Below are 16,551 nucleotides of genomic sequence, written 5' to 3'. Positions count from 1 at the left end.
ATGGAAGCAACCTAGATGCCCATCAGCAGATGAATGGATAAGGAAGCTATGGTACATATACACCATGAAATATTACTCAGCCATTAAAAGAATTCATTTGAATCAGTTCTATTTTGTTTCAAGTTCTTAAGATCCTCCTAATTCCCTCTGTGATGTACGGCTGTGAATCCACCAGGCAGGACGCCCAAGGGAGCTCTTCCAAGGCTCAGGACCCAGCAAACCTCTGGGGAAGCTGCTGGCCCACCTGCAGGGAGAAAATGCTGTTTTGGCAGAAGATGTTTGTACAGCACTATCAAGGGCTATTGAGAGATTTACAAATCATTCTGGAAAGCTCCTAAGGCCTCTCAAATCATGAGTAAACACTACTCATGGCTCACTCTTGCCTACCAGATGAGGTCCAAACTCTGTAGCTTCTTTAAAATACTTTTTTCAACTGTTTCCTTTTTTTCTGATTACAGAAAATTTAAAAATTATGGAACCTCATGCTCACCCCTGGCCATTTTAGCCTTTGGAGATTGCACCTTGTTTTATGTATATTCCTTCTTTTTTAAGTCACATGTAGTGACATGCTTGTGAAAAATGAAATGATGCTAAGAATACTTCACTGCAACATGCTTTTTCCCACCTGGCATATCTAGAACATCTTTTCATGCTACTAAATGTAGATCTTTTTTAGAGGTTATACAAATACTCTCCATAAAGCCAAGGTGGTCTATTTGCATTCTTCATTCTTTTCCACTCCTGTATCCTGCACATTTTTCCTTTGGCTTTGGACAGGATTTTTTTCCTTGTTGCATAAACCCTATCCACTTTTTTCCTAAGTTTATTTTATTGGAGCATAGTTGATTTACAAAGTTGTGTTTCAGGTGTACAACAAAGTGATTCAGTTATACATATTATTAATATCCACATTTTTCAGACTTCTCTACTATAGGCTATTACAGGATATTGGCTGTAGTTTCCTGTGTTCTACAGTAGGTCTCTGTTGTTTATTCATTCTATATATAATAGTTTGTACCTGCTAATCCCAAACTTAGTCCATCCCTCCCGAACCCTCTCCCCCTTGGCAACCACAAGTGTGTTCTCTACACCTGTGAGTCTGTAGCTAAGTTCACTTGTGTCGTATGTTAGATTCCACATATAAATGATATGGTATTTGTCTTTCTCTTTCTTACTTTACTTAGTATGAGCAGTCTTCATTGTCTGGAAACCTTGCTTCCACTCTGAAACTCATGGGTATGAAGTGAGAGGCGAATGGTTCCGGGGCAGGTAAGAGGGGACCTAAGACTGTATCACAGCTGTGCTGATGTTTTATCCCATGGGGAGACACAGCAATTCTGAGACAAGAGTTCTTTCGAGACTGAGCTGGGGAGGGCTAAACACAACAAAATAATTAAAATAACAATAAAACCAACCCACGCCAAAAAACCCACAGGAAGGCAGTTGGTTTCCTACTTTTACCTGCTTGCCAGCATCTGCTTGTTCACTCCCTTGCAATTAGTGTTGTTTTTGGACTTTTGTCTACTTCTCTGTCTGAAATGGAGCACGACCCTATGGTCCTTGTCCCCCATGTCCTCTGCCTGCCTTCTGTCTGTGGAAAAACTAGCCAAAAAATAAGTTAATCAGAGAAATGAGAATATGCAGAAACAAGGAAAACAGTTAAGAGAAACCAAATAATAATAGTTTAGTCATTAAGCAGTCAAGGACCTTTGGTTCCTCCTCCAGGGCTACAGATAATATTCTGAGCTATATCCTGCGAGCTGTCTTATAGGTACTGAAACCCCCACCAGGTAGAAGTTAAACTGTATGACGACCTGACTGACCATAACCATGACATAGCTGCCACAATTCCTAGAACTGGCCTCAAGGAAATGGGAACAAACTGACCATGGAATTGAAGACTAGCTATCACTGATGACCAATTTCAAGGTGACTATCAGAGTTGTGCTGTTTCTGCACATAGCCCCCACCCTCAGCCTATACACGCTCTAGCCCACTGATGGTCAAAGAGTGGGCCTTTGGACAGAAGTCTATCCTCCCCTCAAGTTGTCAGCACCCAAAATAAAGCAAGCTTTTGCCTCTTTATTACCTTCTGAGCAGGGAGCAGCTGGGCCCCACTTATGGTTACATGTTGGGAGTACACTTTTATTTTTTTAGTTCTACCACTTTACTGCTACCAGCCCATCTCCCTCCACCCTCGTGCACACATGCTCAGTCATGTAATCCCATGGACTTCAGCCCGCCAGACTCCTCTGTCCATGGACTTTTCCAGGCAAGAATACTAGAGTGGGTTGCCATTTCCTTCTCCAGGGAGTACACTTTTAATTAAGATGTTTCTTCATGAAACTTCCACCACCTAACTTACTTCTAAGAGCCAGAGCTTCTTGGTGCTTTCTGGAGGACAAACTGCTCCTTCCACCATATCCAGCCTGTGGTGTCACTTGTTCAGGGAACCAGATGGCTTTAACAGGGCTTCCATCTGAAGTATCTCCGATTAGACTGTACCGTTCAAGATTTTCTGCTCTCTGCCCTTCAACAATGGCTTCAGCTTTTTGCCTTCAAGCCTGTCAAACTTTTCAGGTTCTGAGGTTTTTCTTTCTTTCCTTCAAGCTCTTTAAAATACAGATGTCATATTCATCCCTTTTGTTTTTAAATATCATTCCCATCTCACAAAGCATGTTGCTGTGATTATCTTTCCCTTTTAGGAAAACAGAATTTTTGTATTCTCCAAATATTCCAGTTGGGATGGTTACACAGTAGTTTAATTAAAGCATTTTGAGATAGTTAAAAATATACTACTATAATTTATTTTAGCAAAACTGCTTACATAAGAATGTTCGCAATGATACAACATTGTGCCTTAAATCCCTATCACTAAAACCTAAATGCATGGATATTCACACATTCCTTAAATTCTTATGGACATTAATAAAGACCTGACAAAGGATTTGTGTGCAGAATAAAAACTTCCTATAAATCAATCAGTAATAAAAAGACAATACAATGAACACTTGAGGACTTTTCACACAATAAAACATACAAATGGCCACTAAACATATTAGTAATGTTCAAACTCCCTAATCATCAGAGAAATGCAAATTGAAAGAACAGGAAGATACCACTACATATCCCTCAAAACTGCTAAAACTGAAGACTGACAAGTCAGTCTTTCCAAATGTACTTTTTCACTGTTTAAATGCTAATGCTTAAACTCTAACCTTTTTAGCCATCTAATTAGGAATTATTTAAATTTTAAGGTTTGAAAAGGATTTTTTTTTTTTTTATAGTAGCAATTGAAAAGGATTTTTTAAGAAGTTGTGAAAATGCTTTTTTTCCAAAAATACAAGAAGAAAAGACTACCTCATGAATTTTAAAAAGTCAATTTCCCCTACATAAAATTTTGGGCTTTTATGTGTCAGAGATAGAATAAAAAATATTAACTTTTTGGATAGCTAAATATATACTTAGCATTGCTCAATTTCTAGAGTAACTGTCTTATTCTTCAGTCTGCTAAAATGAGCTTCAAGGGGTCTTTGCTTGAGATTTTTAAAGTTAAGTCTGCAGCATGTCTAACATGTAAAATTCATTTTTGAGACCTCACCTCATTACTGAGTAGACAAGGCTAATTTTTGCCTTAGAAAAAGGTTGTTTCCCAACAAATGAGTATTTTACCATTTTGCCACCTGCTCAAGTAAACACTGGTGTTGGGCTTGGAGTCATGTGGGAGTGGAAAGTAAAAAAAAATAAATCACTTATCACACATTTCACTCTTATTTTTTCTATAAAAATATAACTCTTTATTAAATAACATGCACAAATATCAACTAGTCATTTATTAAACAGATATGATTTAGAACAAGATTTAAAGAAATACAAATCCTTAGGTACAATTTAGTATCTTGTTCATGATATTTGAATAGTTAAAAAAAAAATCACTGATTAAACTAACCATCATTTATTTCTTTTAGAATCCTATATCATTTTAGGCATAGACTTCATTCCAAGTTTTTTTCTAGCATTTCAGAGCTTCAGAATATCTTTAATATCAAGAGCCCTTAACTACTTACTTAAGTATAAATTCCTCCAGAGAAGGCATTCACTTTTTTTTTCCTAAGCTATTCCAATTAGCTTTGAGTCACTTTACAGAGGAAATCTGCAGAAGCAGAATCATGGCAGACAGGCTCCAGCAACTTGAGGTACCGTTGAAGAGGGAGAGAACTGTGGTTAGTACTAAGACGCTGGGGTGACTAAAAAACGCCAGATTTCTGCTTGCTTGGTTTTTCTCTTCTGCAGCTTGTTCTGTTTGGCCAAACAGTGATTTTTTTTTTTTTTCCGCGTCCCCCATCTCTGGTTGAACCATCAGAACAAAATGCTGTATGAACTTCCCCTTCTCGTGTTTTCTGTGACTTCAATGCTCAGTAATCTGGTTTTTTTACTTTTAGGCAAAAGTATAAACAAAATTTGCATTAATTTTTTCATATTAAAAAGTATTGCTTTTATAAATTAGCTTTTAATGTTCCCAGCCTTAATAAACTTAACTTCAACAAAACCAGTGCTTTAAAATCTACCCTGCCTTTCTTGGCCTCATTTATCCAATAAAAAAGGCCAAAATCTTTCATCTAAATTTCTAAAGACTACTACATCCAATCTTTATAATAAAGTCCTTGCACTGTGTATTTTTCACATGTGCTGCTTTATTGCGCATGCCAAGTACAGTATGAATTAAAATATAAACTGAAGTAAAAATTCAAAACCCCTAAGCTTAATATATACCTTTGCACTCAAAAACTTCAATTTTACATTCTTTCCCATTAGCTGGGACTTCCAACTTGTTAGCTGAATTTAAATCACTTTATTCCTTATATATTTTCTTTACTTCTATTGGAATAAAAAACATCCATTATTATTTTATAATTCAAGAAGGTATGACGGAAAGTTCTGTAAATTTTATTTCATGTACTTATGATCAATTTTACATATAACCTAATTTTCTTTCCGAAAATGTTTAATAAGTTTAGCAGCAGGTTTCAAATCTGAAATATTCCTGAACATTTGACATCATGTTATAGCAGAAACTGGACTTTTTCTATGTATATTGCTAATTATTTTACTAAAAAACAGCATACCAAATCTTACTTTAATTATAAAATTCTGAAAAGTATGTTTTGCTTCTTGATACAAGGAAAAAATACAACATATTAATTTTTCATAAACATTGCAGAGGTCAATAGGAATATGTCCATTGCTTTTACTTATTGTGACTACCAAGGATTTCTTTCTTGAGTATTCAGTTTTTATTTAAAAGTGCAAAGGTTATTAAGCTTAAAACATTATATTTGAGCAATGTAAAAAAGTTTACAATGATTTAACATGACCAATAAAATTTATTAAACATATTTACATATATTCACAGATTCTTTCATACTTGAGTATTAAAATAGACATTTACAATTTCAGAATTTTCATTCAAAGGCATTTTTTTGGGGGAGGGAGGAGAATAGGCTCTATCGTGAGATGAAGAAAGAGCTGTTTCTTTGCATGACTAATTCTAAATAAAATGTCCAACATAGTAAGTCAAAGGTCCTACCCTGGGAGACTGGTATGAAACACCTTACACTACCGCCAGGCATCACTGTGGAGAGGGTTAAATTATAGGAAGCATGCAGCTAAGTCACAGTCTCTACAATTCTGTGATGGTAACAAGCTAACGCAGACACGCATGCCTTATTTAAAGGTCCTGCTACCTCAACACACTATCACTACACTCCATACCATACAAACTACAACTTTGGTCCAATAAAACATTAGACAAAACAGTTTTACAATTATCTCTTTGTATATGTTTTGACTACCAATCCCTTTGTATACATTTTGACCATTAATTACAAGATTTACATCTGCACAATATGTATAAAATAAGTTATTAAAAAGGAAGACAATATTAAAACTTTCGAAAAGAAAGCTATACAATTAACTTACAGATAAAATAAACTGAAGAAATTTTGTGCCAAGTTTTCCTTCCACATTAGAAACTATTTGGTAGGAACTGCGCCTTTTAGTTTGTTGATCTATTTCAGCAGACCGTGACAGAACCTGAACACCCGCAGTCACCTCGTACAGAGCGCTAACAGCTTCCAGCGCCATTAGCAGCCCCCTCTGCTCCCTACTCAACTATTACATCTGCCAACGGGCTCCAATGTGAGTCACATTCCACCAATATAAATAGTAGTTTTCAGTTAGAAACTGCTTGGATCTAAGATCCAAAATAATTCTTTTCATTTTTAATAAAATGACAGTGTTTACTACATCACCAACTTTAGTTGAACTTTACTAATAATTGTGAAGGCATAATATTGTATTTTTGTCAAAAGGCAGCATTCCACAGCACAACACTCTTGAGCCTCATTTGTTTAAGATACCACCAGGAAGTAACGGCTGCTATATAGGAGTCAATTCAAAGTCATCGTTAACATCAACCAGGGGAACGTAAAACTCCTGAATTTCATAGATGCTGATAGATTTATAGGTGGCAGGATCAAGTTCCTGGAGTTTGAGCTGCCATTCTAACCTCTGGACGGCATTTAAAGCTGCAGCTTCATGCTGTTGCCTCATTAAAAGACAGGTCTATTTAAGAGAAGAGAAGAATTAATTATTTATTAAAAACTGCTTTGTTTAAAAATTAATCTCATGCATTGTTTCTTTAGGGAGCAAGATGGATATACTAGGGTATGTGAAGTTTCTGAGTTACGTCCATTTATGGTTTACACTCTGTCTGTATCGATATCCATACACCAAATCCTTCTGGGCCTGTGATTTCACACTCATCTAACAGACTTCAATTTGAAACTGTTCTTTTGAGCAATAAAATTTCAAGTTATCAGAAGAATTATGAAAATCTAAGGAAGAGTGATTTTTTAAAATAATTGAAGCCAAACAATTTTCTTTATAGACTATTGGCAAAATAATATTTCTTGTCTTCCTGTTCTCCCCCTCCTCTTGTACAAAGGATAACAAGCACGAAGACCCACTTTAGAAACAGCTTTTTCTGTGGCAGCTGCACCTTTGATACTGAATTGAATTCAAAAAATGGCAGGGGGGGGTCCTTTTCTTCATTTATCTTCCAAAGTATGACCAGCGTGAGGATTCACAGCTTACCATCTTTCGTCACCTAACCACTCCTCTATCACACAGCAACAGTTTCTGTTGATGAAGGGGAAGCATCCAGTTAAAGTGAACTTCTAAACATACATACCTTTAATTTGTCGAATTTATCATCCACATCTTGTAACCAAGACATGAACTGTCTTGCATTAAAGCGATCCCTCACAGAAGTTTTACTGTCATCAGACTGAAACAGAGTATTAAAATAGTTGGATATTACAAAATAAAATAACCTACTTTAAAAAATCTATATGCCATTTTATCTTTTTATAGTATATTCTACTTTTAAAGGAATGATGAAAGTATATTTCAAAGAAAGATAACATCTAACCTGAGTATTTAAAAAGGCTGATAAAATATTTCCATACTGAGCTGATTAGTTAGTTATTAGAATTATTAGGATGTTGGGTTTAGTAATTAAAGAGAACCCTACTGCTCTGTGAGTCAAAAACGTCTCAAAAAGGCATGTCATATGATGTATTACATGCCTGTGACCTTATTAACATATAACTGATCATGAAACTCATTTTAACATGACAGTTGGCTCAGACCTGGTAAAGAATCTGCCTGCAACTCAGGAGACTTGGGTTTGATCCCTGGGTGGGGAAGACCACTGGAGAAGGTAATGTCAACCCACTCCAGTATTCTTGCTTGGGAAGAATGGCCAGAGGAGTCTGGAGTGCTGCAATCCATGGGGTCGCAAAGAGTTGGACACAAGTGAGCTACTAACACTGTTACTTACCACATGTTGGGAGTAAACAATGAGGTGGCAGACAGGGCTTTGGGGCAGACATTTCTCCCAGGACCCAGTCCTTTTGTAGGACCTATTCTCTGGAGAGTTTATAAGGAAATCCTACACCGACTCTTAATAATACCAGTTTTGGTATTTCGTTAAGATAGGCAATATTCAAATGTCAGCTTTGTATCCTATTGTGTAATCTCAAACTGATTCTATACTCCTTCAATTTTCTATTCTGTAAATGGGGTTAAGAGCATCTCTTTATATCTTGTTTGAGAATTGACTTGTGAAGGCCTTGTTCTAATGCCCTGGCAACAGGCAGCTGCCTCCATGACTGCCCTGCCCAGCTTGACCACCAGCACCGCCACAGGGGTATCCAGGCCTCACGCAGCCCCACTACCACACTGCCCACATTCTGAGCTGTGACCACTTTTGCCCTGGTCTTCAGGAAAGATGTGTTGACTATTTTAAATTTTATCATTCAATCCTTCTTAATATTACAAGTTTATCTGGAAAATGAAGAGGTCTGATAAGAGAACAGCCTACCCAAGGAAGTGGACTTGTTCCTTAGACCCTCTGCAGCTCTGGACAAGCCTGCTCCTCAGTCGAGAGAGACTGTGTATCAACTGTAAGGCCAGCCATACAAGGACAACAGGCCCACAGTCGTTCTCAAGACGATGACTACGTTCTGTTGACTGTGGCATGATCCTTTTTAGCCTCTGATCAGTCTGGGTTTACTAGGAAAATTCACTTTTCAGAAATTCTCTTTATGACCTGTCTGGGACTCCTTTTTTTCTTTTTAAAAAGATGAGAAAAATAAAGCCCAGAAAGAACTAAGTAATTTTCTCTATAGTATACCGCATATACTTTGTTTCTCTATGGTTGGCCTGATTTAATACAGCATTTCCCGGGACTTCCCTGGTGGTACAGTGGATAAGAATCTGCCTGCCAATTCAAGGTACATAGGTTTGATCCCTGGTCCAGGAAGATCCCACAGGCTGCAGAGCAACTTAGCCCTTGAACCGCAACTACTGAAGTCCATTTGCCTAGAGCCCATGCTCTTCAACAAGAGAAGCTCCTGCCATGAGAAGCCTGTGCACTGCAACTAGAGAGTAGCCCCCACTCTCCTCACTACAGAAAGCCTGTACATAGCAATGAAGACCCAGCGCAGCCAAATAAATAACTGACTTTTTTAAAAAACCCAGCATTTCCTAGTCTTTTTTGGTGATAATCCTTCATTGTCTTGTGTTTATACTTTTATATTCTCTTATGACGGGTGAATTTCATTCTGGTTTATGAACCACAAAAAAATTCTGACTGATGTCTGGTTCTGGATTCCTGAAATTTATATGTGGCAGTTCATGTTTTCAAACTACAGCTACAGTTTCCCATAGTTCTTTTAATTTATCCCAACAACACCCAAGATCCAAATAAAGCCTGGCCCTCTCTCAGCACTGACTCAACCCGGGTTCCACCTGACAATTTTTTTTAGCTTTCAGCTTTAAGCTTCCCAGTTGCTCGAAGGTCAGGGTCGGGGTATAAAATCCATGACAGACACAACTCACAAGTTATCTATAAAATGACGCTATCTTAAACACACACGTATCTGTTCTGTAATTGTCTTGATTTAATGACGTTCAGAGGGCCAGGTGATCTGGAAGTGCTTCACTCATTTTCGCCTTTGTTGTGCTTTACTGACTGCTGAACTCAAGTTTGTCCTGAAGATAGCAACTACCAGAGGCGCTGCTGTCCTGGGGGCACTGAGGCAGCAGTGAGACCTTACCTGGGCATCCAGGGGCACGCTGTACACTTCCGCATCCAGGAGAACCGTGCATGCACTGAATGGCAGTGTCTGATTTGCCAGTGTCCTTGCAGCTCTGTAATGAACCCGAAGAACCTCCTGTTCATTGGATACAATGAGTTTTTCCTAGTTGAACGAAGAATTAAAAAAAAAACCTCTTCAACCACTTGTTTTTCAAAAAAAAAAAATCAACTTAAAATGTTAAAAGAACTTGAATCTCAGAGCAGTTTCTCCTTCATAGTAAGGCTGATAAATTTGAGAACTCAGAATTCTAAAAGTAAAGTTTCTTTCCAGAATTGGCAGTCTCTTTTTAAAAATGATCTTTTGAAAGTGTACAATGATGGCTTTCATTAATGATATATAGTCATCTACTGGTATCTGTGGGGGATGGGTTCCAGGACCCTTGTGGATACCAAAATTCATGGATGTGCAAGTCCCTTATATAAAACGGCATCATATTTGCATATAACCTACACACATACTCCCATATACTTAAAATCATCTCTAGATTACTTTACAATACCTAAGACAATGTAAATGCTAGGTAAATTTGCCAATATGTGGCAAAATCAAGTTTTGCTTTTTAAAACTTTCTGGAATTTTTTTCTTGAGTATTTTGATCCACAGTTGGTTGACTCCATGAATATGGAACCTGTGGATATGGCAGGCTGACTGTATTTACCAAGATGTTCAATTGTCACCACTTAACTCCAGGATATTTTTGTCACCCCAGGAAGAAATACCTGGGCCCACCAGCGGTCACTTTGCATTCCCCTTCTGCCCCTGGCAACCTTAACTCTACTTCTGGTCTCTATGAGTTTACTTGTTATGAACAGTTCATACAGGTGGAATCAAACTGTGTGGTCTTTTGTGACTGGCTTCTTTCGTGTCACATGTTTTCCAGGTTCATCTGTGTTGTAGCACACATCACTTCCATTCATTTTTACATTTTATTTATCTATTCATCAGTTGATGGCTCCTTTGGGACATAGTGAATAAGGCTGCTATGAACATTCATGCTCAATTCTTTGTTTGAATGTGTCTTTTTATTTCTCTTGGGTAAATAACTACGAGTGGGATTGCTGGGTCATATGGTAGGTTTATGTTTAATTTGTTGACAAACTGCCAAAATGTATTCAACAGCAAACTCCGGGAGTTGGTGATGGACAGGGAGGCCTGGCGTGCTACAGTCCACAGGGTCACAAAGAGTTGGACACGACTGAGCGACTGAACTGATTCAACAGCAGTTGTGTCATTTTATGTTCTTGCCAGCAAGGTAGAAGATTCCAGTTTTTCAAACCCTTGCCAACATTTGTTATTATCTGTCTTTTTATTATATGCATTCTAAGTGTTCTGAAGTGGTACCCCATCGTGGTGGCATGGTGGAGGCTTCTCTTCTGTAACAGCAAGGCGTTTGTAACATGGCTACATGCATAGATGAAATATACCACAAGCTTGTGGCTGAAACAGCTACTGATGTGGGTTATATGACCTAACTCCTTTCTGCTAACAAACTGTTCACTGATGTGGGTCATGCACAGTGTTGTAAGTTGTTTGAGTGAGTCTTTATTTGCTTTTCTCTTTGTAATACTATAACTTTATTTCATTCATTTACAAACATTACTTTGAGCAAAGGTTTTATATAGGAATCCATGGCACAAAAAAGGTTAAGAACCTCTACCTTAGGGAATCAATCATGAATGAAGAAATTACATACAATGTTTTGCTTGTATAAGAATCTACGTGTATGTCTGTAAAGAAGGGTCATAGCTTATATCACATTTTCAGAAAGTCCCTGACTGTCCAAGAAGAGATATAGAAGGTAATTTTTTATTTTTATCAATCTAAGTTACTTTGACGATTTCTATAAATAATTAGATAGGTTTGTCCTCTTGTCATTTCATGACAAAACTAACCACCAGAAACTGGAATACTAAAGCAGACCTAAAGGGACCAAGGAGCGCAGCCTTAGTATGATTCTGCACCATGGCAGCTGGTACCAAGCAACAATCTCAGAACCTGGAAATCTGTATGTCTATACAGGAATTCACTGCTACCGGCCTGTAGATCTGGCAAATGACACTGAGAAATTTTAAGAGGTTTCTGTATATCAAATAAATCCTGAACATAAATTGTAACATAGGAACAGCTACCCAAAAACAGGCTTAAAAATTCTCCATCTTATTGCAGAAGAACAAAGATAAAATCAAGCCATTTCCCAAAATGGTTCTAAATAAGGAAGATTCACTAATAAAAAACTGTAGGCCATCATAATCTACTGTTAAAAGTTATTTTTTGCATAAGTGAATTTAAACATTTCTTACCCTTTCAATACTGTGCTGCAAACGTAGTTTCATCCTGACAACTTCCTGTTGTCGAAAAAGCTCTTTAAGTGGATCTGACAGTGAAGGTGGGGGTGTAATCTAATTAAAAAAATAAAGAGTTGAAAATATTAGATTTCATTTACAATAATCAGCTAATCCTATAAAATTAAACCTTTTTAGTGCAGAACATAATGCAAACATAAATTCTTATGTTCTTTGAATTAAATAATACAGTAAGTAACAATTTCACAACTGGTTGTTACTTTTCAACTCTTTGAAAGAAAGCAAAACATTTCAGAAAACGTACACATTTTACTTTTGAGGCCACAGCAAATCCCAAAGAGCAAATCAGGATGGAGGGAGCTGTTTACCGCAGAGACACGTTTTAGAGTGTCCGTATGTGACAGTTCACAGACAGGGAAGAAGGAGTAACAAACACACAAAAACACTGAACAAACAGTCCAAAAGAGGATGGCAGTCTGAGTGTACAAGTAAGTAAACTCTCTCTGCAGACATGATAAAATCCAAACACAAAACTGCAGAGTCTTGTATTTAGTGAGTTAACTTTTATAAAAATAGATGAAACTGTCTTCTAACAGAGTTGTGGTTTTCAAACTTCATTACAAATGTGATACCTCACTTTGTCTATCCATTCTCCAAAGAGCTTACAGTTAGTTCACCTCTGATTTGATTATCATGAACTGTGCTTTTTGATAGATGCTGGAGCTTAAGAAAGCTGACTCACTCTCAAGCGTTAATACAGAGAGACATCCAAGTATGGCAGTAACTGTCTGTGACCCATGCATATTCTCCCTCTGCCCCCAGCTTTTAATAACTGTCAACATACTAGAGTGAAGAAACAAAGTTTTCTCAGAACATCCTGGCACAAAGCAGTAACTTTGGGGGACTCTTCTGGCAGGGGCACAAGGAGATACTGACGTGCAGCTGCAGGGACAGTGTAGCACTATACCTGAAACACTTGCCAAAGATGCAGAACTGGACCTAATCAAGACTCTATTTATAAACAGTAGACAGTTTAACACCACTAGGATTCAATCAGTTGAGTCAATGCAGAATATTCTATAAAACAACTTATTGGGGCTGATTTTTCAGGTCTCTAATTATACATTTGATTTGTGTCTTAAAACTTCTTTAAATTTAGTAAGAGGCAAGAGTACAGTTTGGTGCTATTATTTCAGTTTTGAAAAATCACACAGGCATCCTTCAAGTGGCACAGGGAAAACACCTCCTCCTTTAAGACTGGAGTGTCAGAGAAGGCTTCTCTACGAGGGTCATGCCCGAGCTCCACCTTAAAGGAAGAGCCAGAGTAAAGAGTTCAGAGAAGTAAGTTGTGGGGGAAAAGAAAGAGAAAGCAGGGAGGGAGCTAATTCGCACAGGAGAGAACAGTATGATCACCTGCTGAGACAAGCAGTCTGGTGTCAGGAGGCACCTGCAGGCAGGCCTGAGCTCTGGAGCATCGAGTGTGACAGCAGAGAGGGCAGGATGGGGAGAGCAGCAGGGCCCAGCGCTACAGGCTGTAGTCTACCCTGCACACAGTGCTTCTCCAGGCATGACTCACAACGCTGGGGCCACAAACGTGGTTTACAGGAAATGGCCCCGAACAAGTGAGGTTGGGAAATACTGTGTGTGTGTATCTATACACACACACACACAAATATACTTATTTACATATCTCATAATTAACAAATTAAATTTTAATAGTTTTAGAAATCCTACAGTGAAGAAATCTATTTTTTGATTAATGATGTTTCCCAAACTTATTTGGTCATGAAAAACACCCCTCTTTCCCCACTGAAGAAGGTATTTAATTAACATGCTGTGGAACACATATTATGTGTAACACACTGGGGTAAATTTTGTATGTAATAGGGAACCAGGGAAAGGTCTTAACAGCTCACAGCTGTACTGGAGAACAGCTATTAGGAGGACGTGACTGTAAGCAAGGAACGAAGGAAGCAGGTCACTGCTGCACTGGTGTGAGACGGGGAGGCAGTGAAAGGGATGTGGTCTAAAATGTTGGTGACTGACTGAGGATAAAAAAGAGGGAGCAGCTGAGGACTCGCAGGTCCTTCAGCACTAGGACTGGATGGCTGCTAACAGAGACCACAAGAGGGGACCCAAGGAGAGAGAAGCAGGTTGGGGCAAGTTCAGTGCTGAAATGTTGAGCAGACCAGCTAGTATAAAAGAAGCCAAGGAGGGAGGTTTGTGCAGAATATATAAATCTGGGAATTCTCAAAATACATCCATCTGTAGAGAAGGAGTATGTGGAGACTTTTTGAGGACACTTTCCCTCTGCTTTCTCCTCATCTTGTCCCATGTTGTAGGACATTCAGAAGACGTCCAGAAGCACGTAGAACACAGTTACGGAAGTCAGTAGTGTATTCAGGGTTGAAGACAGAGGCAGGCATCATTCTCCAAGAGACTTGCAGTGTCCCAGCCCTTCATAAGATTACAGCTCAAAGGGAAAAGCAGGCCTGTAAACAGTTAACTGTAACATCCTGGGGAGGTTTAAGGAAGACACAAGCAATTCTGTTCCGACAAGATCCTGCCCAGTGACATCACAGCTCACATGATGACAGGCGAGAAAAATGGCCCTGGTGAAGACAGCATTCCACATAGAGGGAACAGCACTGCCAAAGGACCCAGGCAGCAAGCAGAGACTCCACAGAAGAGGGGGGCTCAGTGTGGCTGAAAGGCTGGGTGACTTGGACGAGTGGTGAGATGAAGCAGGGGTGGGGAGATGGGTCAGGCTGCTGTGCTCAGATGTAGGTTATTATGTGTGGCCAATGGGGAGCCAGCTAATCACAGCTGAGATACTTCAACAGGGAAACAGCTTTTTATTGTTTTTAAAGGGACATAAATTTAACAACAAACAGAAAGTGCCAAAAGAAACTAGGAGAAAAAAGAAGTGGAAAAATTGCTGCAATGCTGAAGTGAGAGATACTGACGAGGGCCCTGGAACAAGCAGCAGAGAATGTCGATTCTGGAATGAGTCCTCAGATCTAAGGGATAGAACCTGGTAAAATGATGGGTTTCTACTATGGTGTCATCACCAATAAATAACGTGTTTGTCAGGGAGTGGGTGGGGGGTCCTGTTCCAAGGTCTGAGGTCGGGGTGGGTGCCATTAGACCTGCTTTCTGGAAACAGAGAGTTGGTGGCCAAGGCTCCGCAGCAGCTCAAGTTAACCTTCCCCACCCAGGGCAGGCTCCCCGCCAGAGGCTCCCACAGGTGCATGCAGTCACTGCACTCACCTCAGGGCACCTGCCTGCTCTCCTCAATTCCACTTCCCTCACACACACAGGCAACTCCCACCTACAACCCTCCTGGAAAAGCCTCAGGGTCAGCATACTGGGGAACCAAGCCTGGGACATGTGCCTGAGGTCATTTAACTGACTGTGCCCAGGAGGCACCTCCCATCTGATTCTAGAGATGATGTGGCTCAACAGGATGTTTTGGGACTAACTGCACATCGAAGGCTGCTGAAATCACAGAAAGAGACAGGACCTTGCTGACTGAAGAATTAACTCCTGGAGAACTCTGATGTTTAAAGGGTTGGTATAAGAGCCATAAGAAGACAGAAAAAGATAAGTGAGGCAAGAGAACCAGAAGAGCACACCATCATGAAAAACCAGGGAGGGGAGGAGTTTATGAAGAACCAGATGGTCATGAAGTTGAATGTGAGAGAGAGCAAGTAGAAAGAAAAAGGGAGAGGTCAGTGAGTCAATTTGGAGCTCATAGGGGATCTCTGCCAGTGCACACACAGTGACTGGATGAACAGGAAGTGACACAGAGGGGATGTTGGGCACAGACCACTCTCCAAGGTGCGGTGTGAGATCGCTCACTAGGCATGACCAAGTGCCACAAGCAAGGGTAACTTTTTTCTCCCCAGGATGAAGGAGACCTAAATATGTTCAGTGGATGGGTAATGGCCAGTGAAAAGAGAAACTGTAAAAATACAGTAGTAAGAAGTGTTCTCATAGAGGAAGGTTCCAAAGAAGGCTGGAGGGAATGGAATCAAAAGGACAAGGAAAGGAGTTACCCTTCAGAGAAATAAAAGCATTAACTCCTTAGGGTTGAAAGCAGCAGCAGGTAAGAAACAAAATACCAAGGAGCAGTGCTGTTCAGTAAGGCAGCAAAGACCACACATGACTCCTGAGCACTGACTGATTCGCGGCTGGTCTGAACTCAGACGTACTACAAGCCAGCCTGGTTTCAAATACTCAGCACCAAAAAAAATACCTATGTAGACTATCTCAAAAGCTTTTCTATACTGATTGTATTTTCACATAGAATTGTGGATATATTGAGTGAAATATTAATTTCACCCATCTCCTTTTACTCTTTAAAATGTCAAAAATCAAATCACTCAGTCGTCTCTGGCTCTTTGCAACCCCATGGACTATACAGTCCATGGAATTCTCCAGGCCAGAATACTGGAGTGGATAGCCTTTCCCTTCTCCAGGGGATCTTCCCAACCCAGGGACTGAACCCTGGTCTCCCGCAA

At 39.4% G+C, this 16,551-nt stretch overlaps 1 protein-coding gene across 4 annotated transcripts in view; it reads right to left on the bottom strand.

Annotated features, from left to right (window-relative positions):
• Window positions 1-3,758: 3,758 nt before the first annotated feature.
• ANKRD12 (ankyrin repeat domain 12) overlaps window positions 3,759-16,551 on the bottom strand; it is a 93,548-nt gene continuing 80,755 nt past the window's right edge. For 3 of the 4 annotated variants that reach the window (XM_043444283.1, XM_043444284.1, XM_043444286.1), the window contains 4 exons: window positions 12,026-12,124; window positions 9,684-9,827; window positions 7,253-7,348; window positions 3,759-6,624 (listed from right to left, as the gene is read on the bottom strand). In XM_043444283.1, coding sequence (XP_043300218.1) covers window positions 6,439-6,624; window positions 7,253-7,348; window positions 9,684-9,827; window positions 12,026-12,124 — 525 coding nt within the window. In that variant the 3' untranslated portion in view covers window positions 3,759-6,438. Of the gene's footprint in view, window positions 6,625-6,900; window positions 7,201-7,252; window positions 7,349-9,683; window positions 9,828-12,025; window positions 12,125-16,551 lie in introns of those variants that run through there. The other variant, XM_043444285.1, reaches the window with a different exon arrangement.

Source organism: Cervus canadensis, chromosome 23 (assembly GCF_019320065.1).
Source record: "Cervus canadensis isolate Bull #8, Minnesota chromosome 23, ASM1932006v1, whole genome shotgun sequence".
Classification (NCBI taxonomy): Eukaryota; Metazoa; Chordata; class Mammalia; order Artiodactyla; family Cervidae; genus Cervus; species Cervus canadensis.
This window is presented reverse-complemented; position numbering and strand designations above follow the sequence as displayed.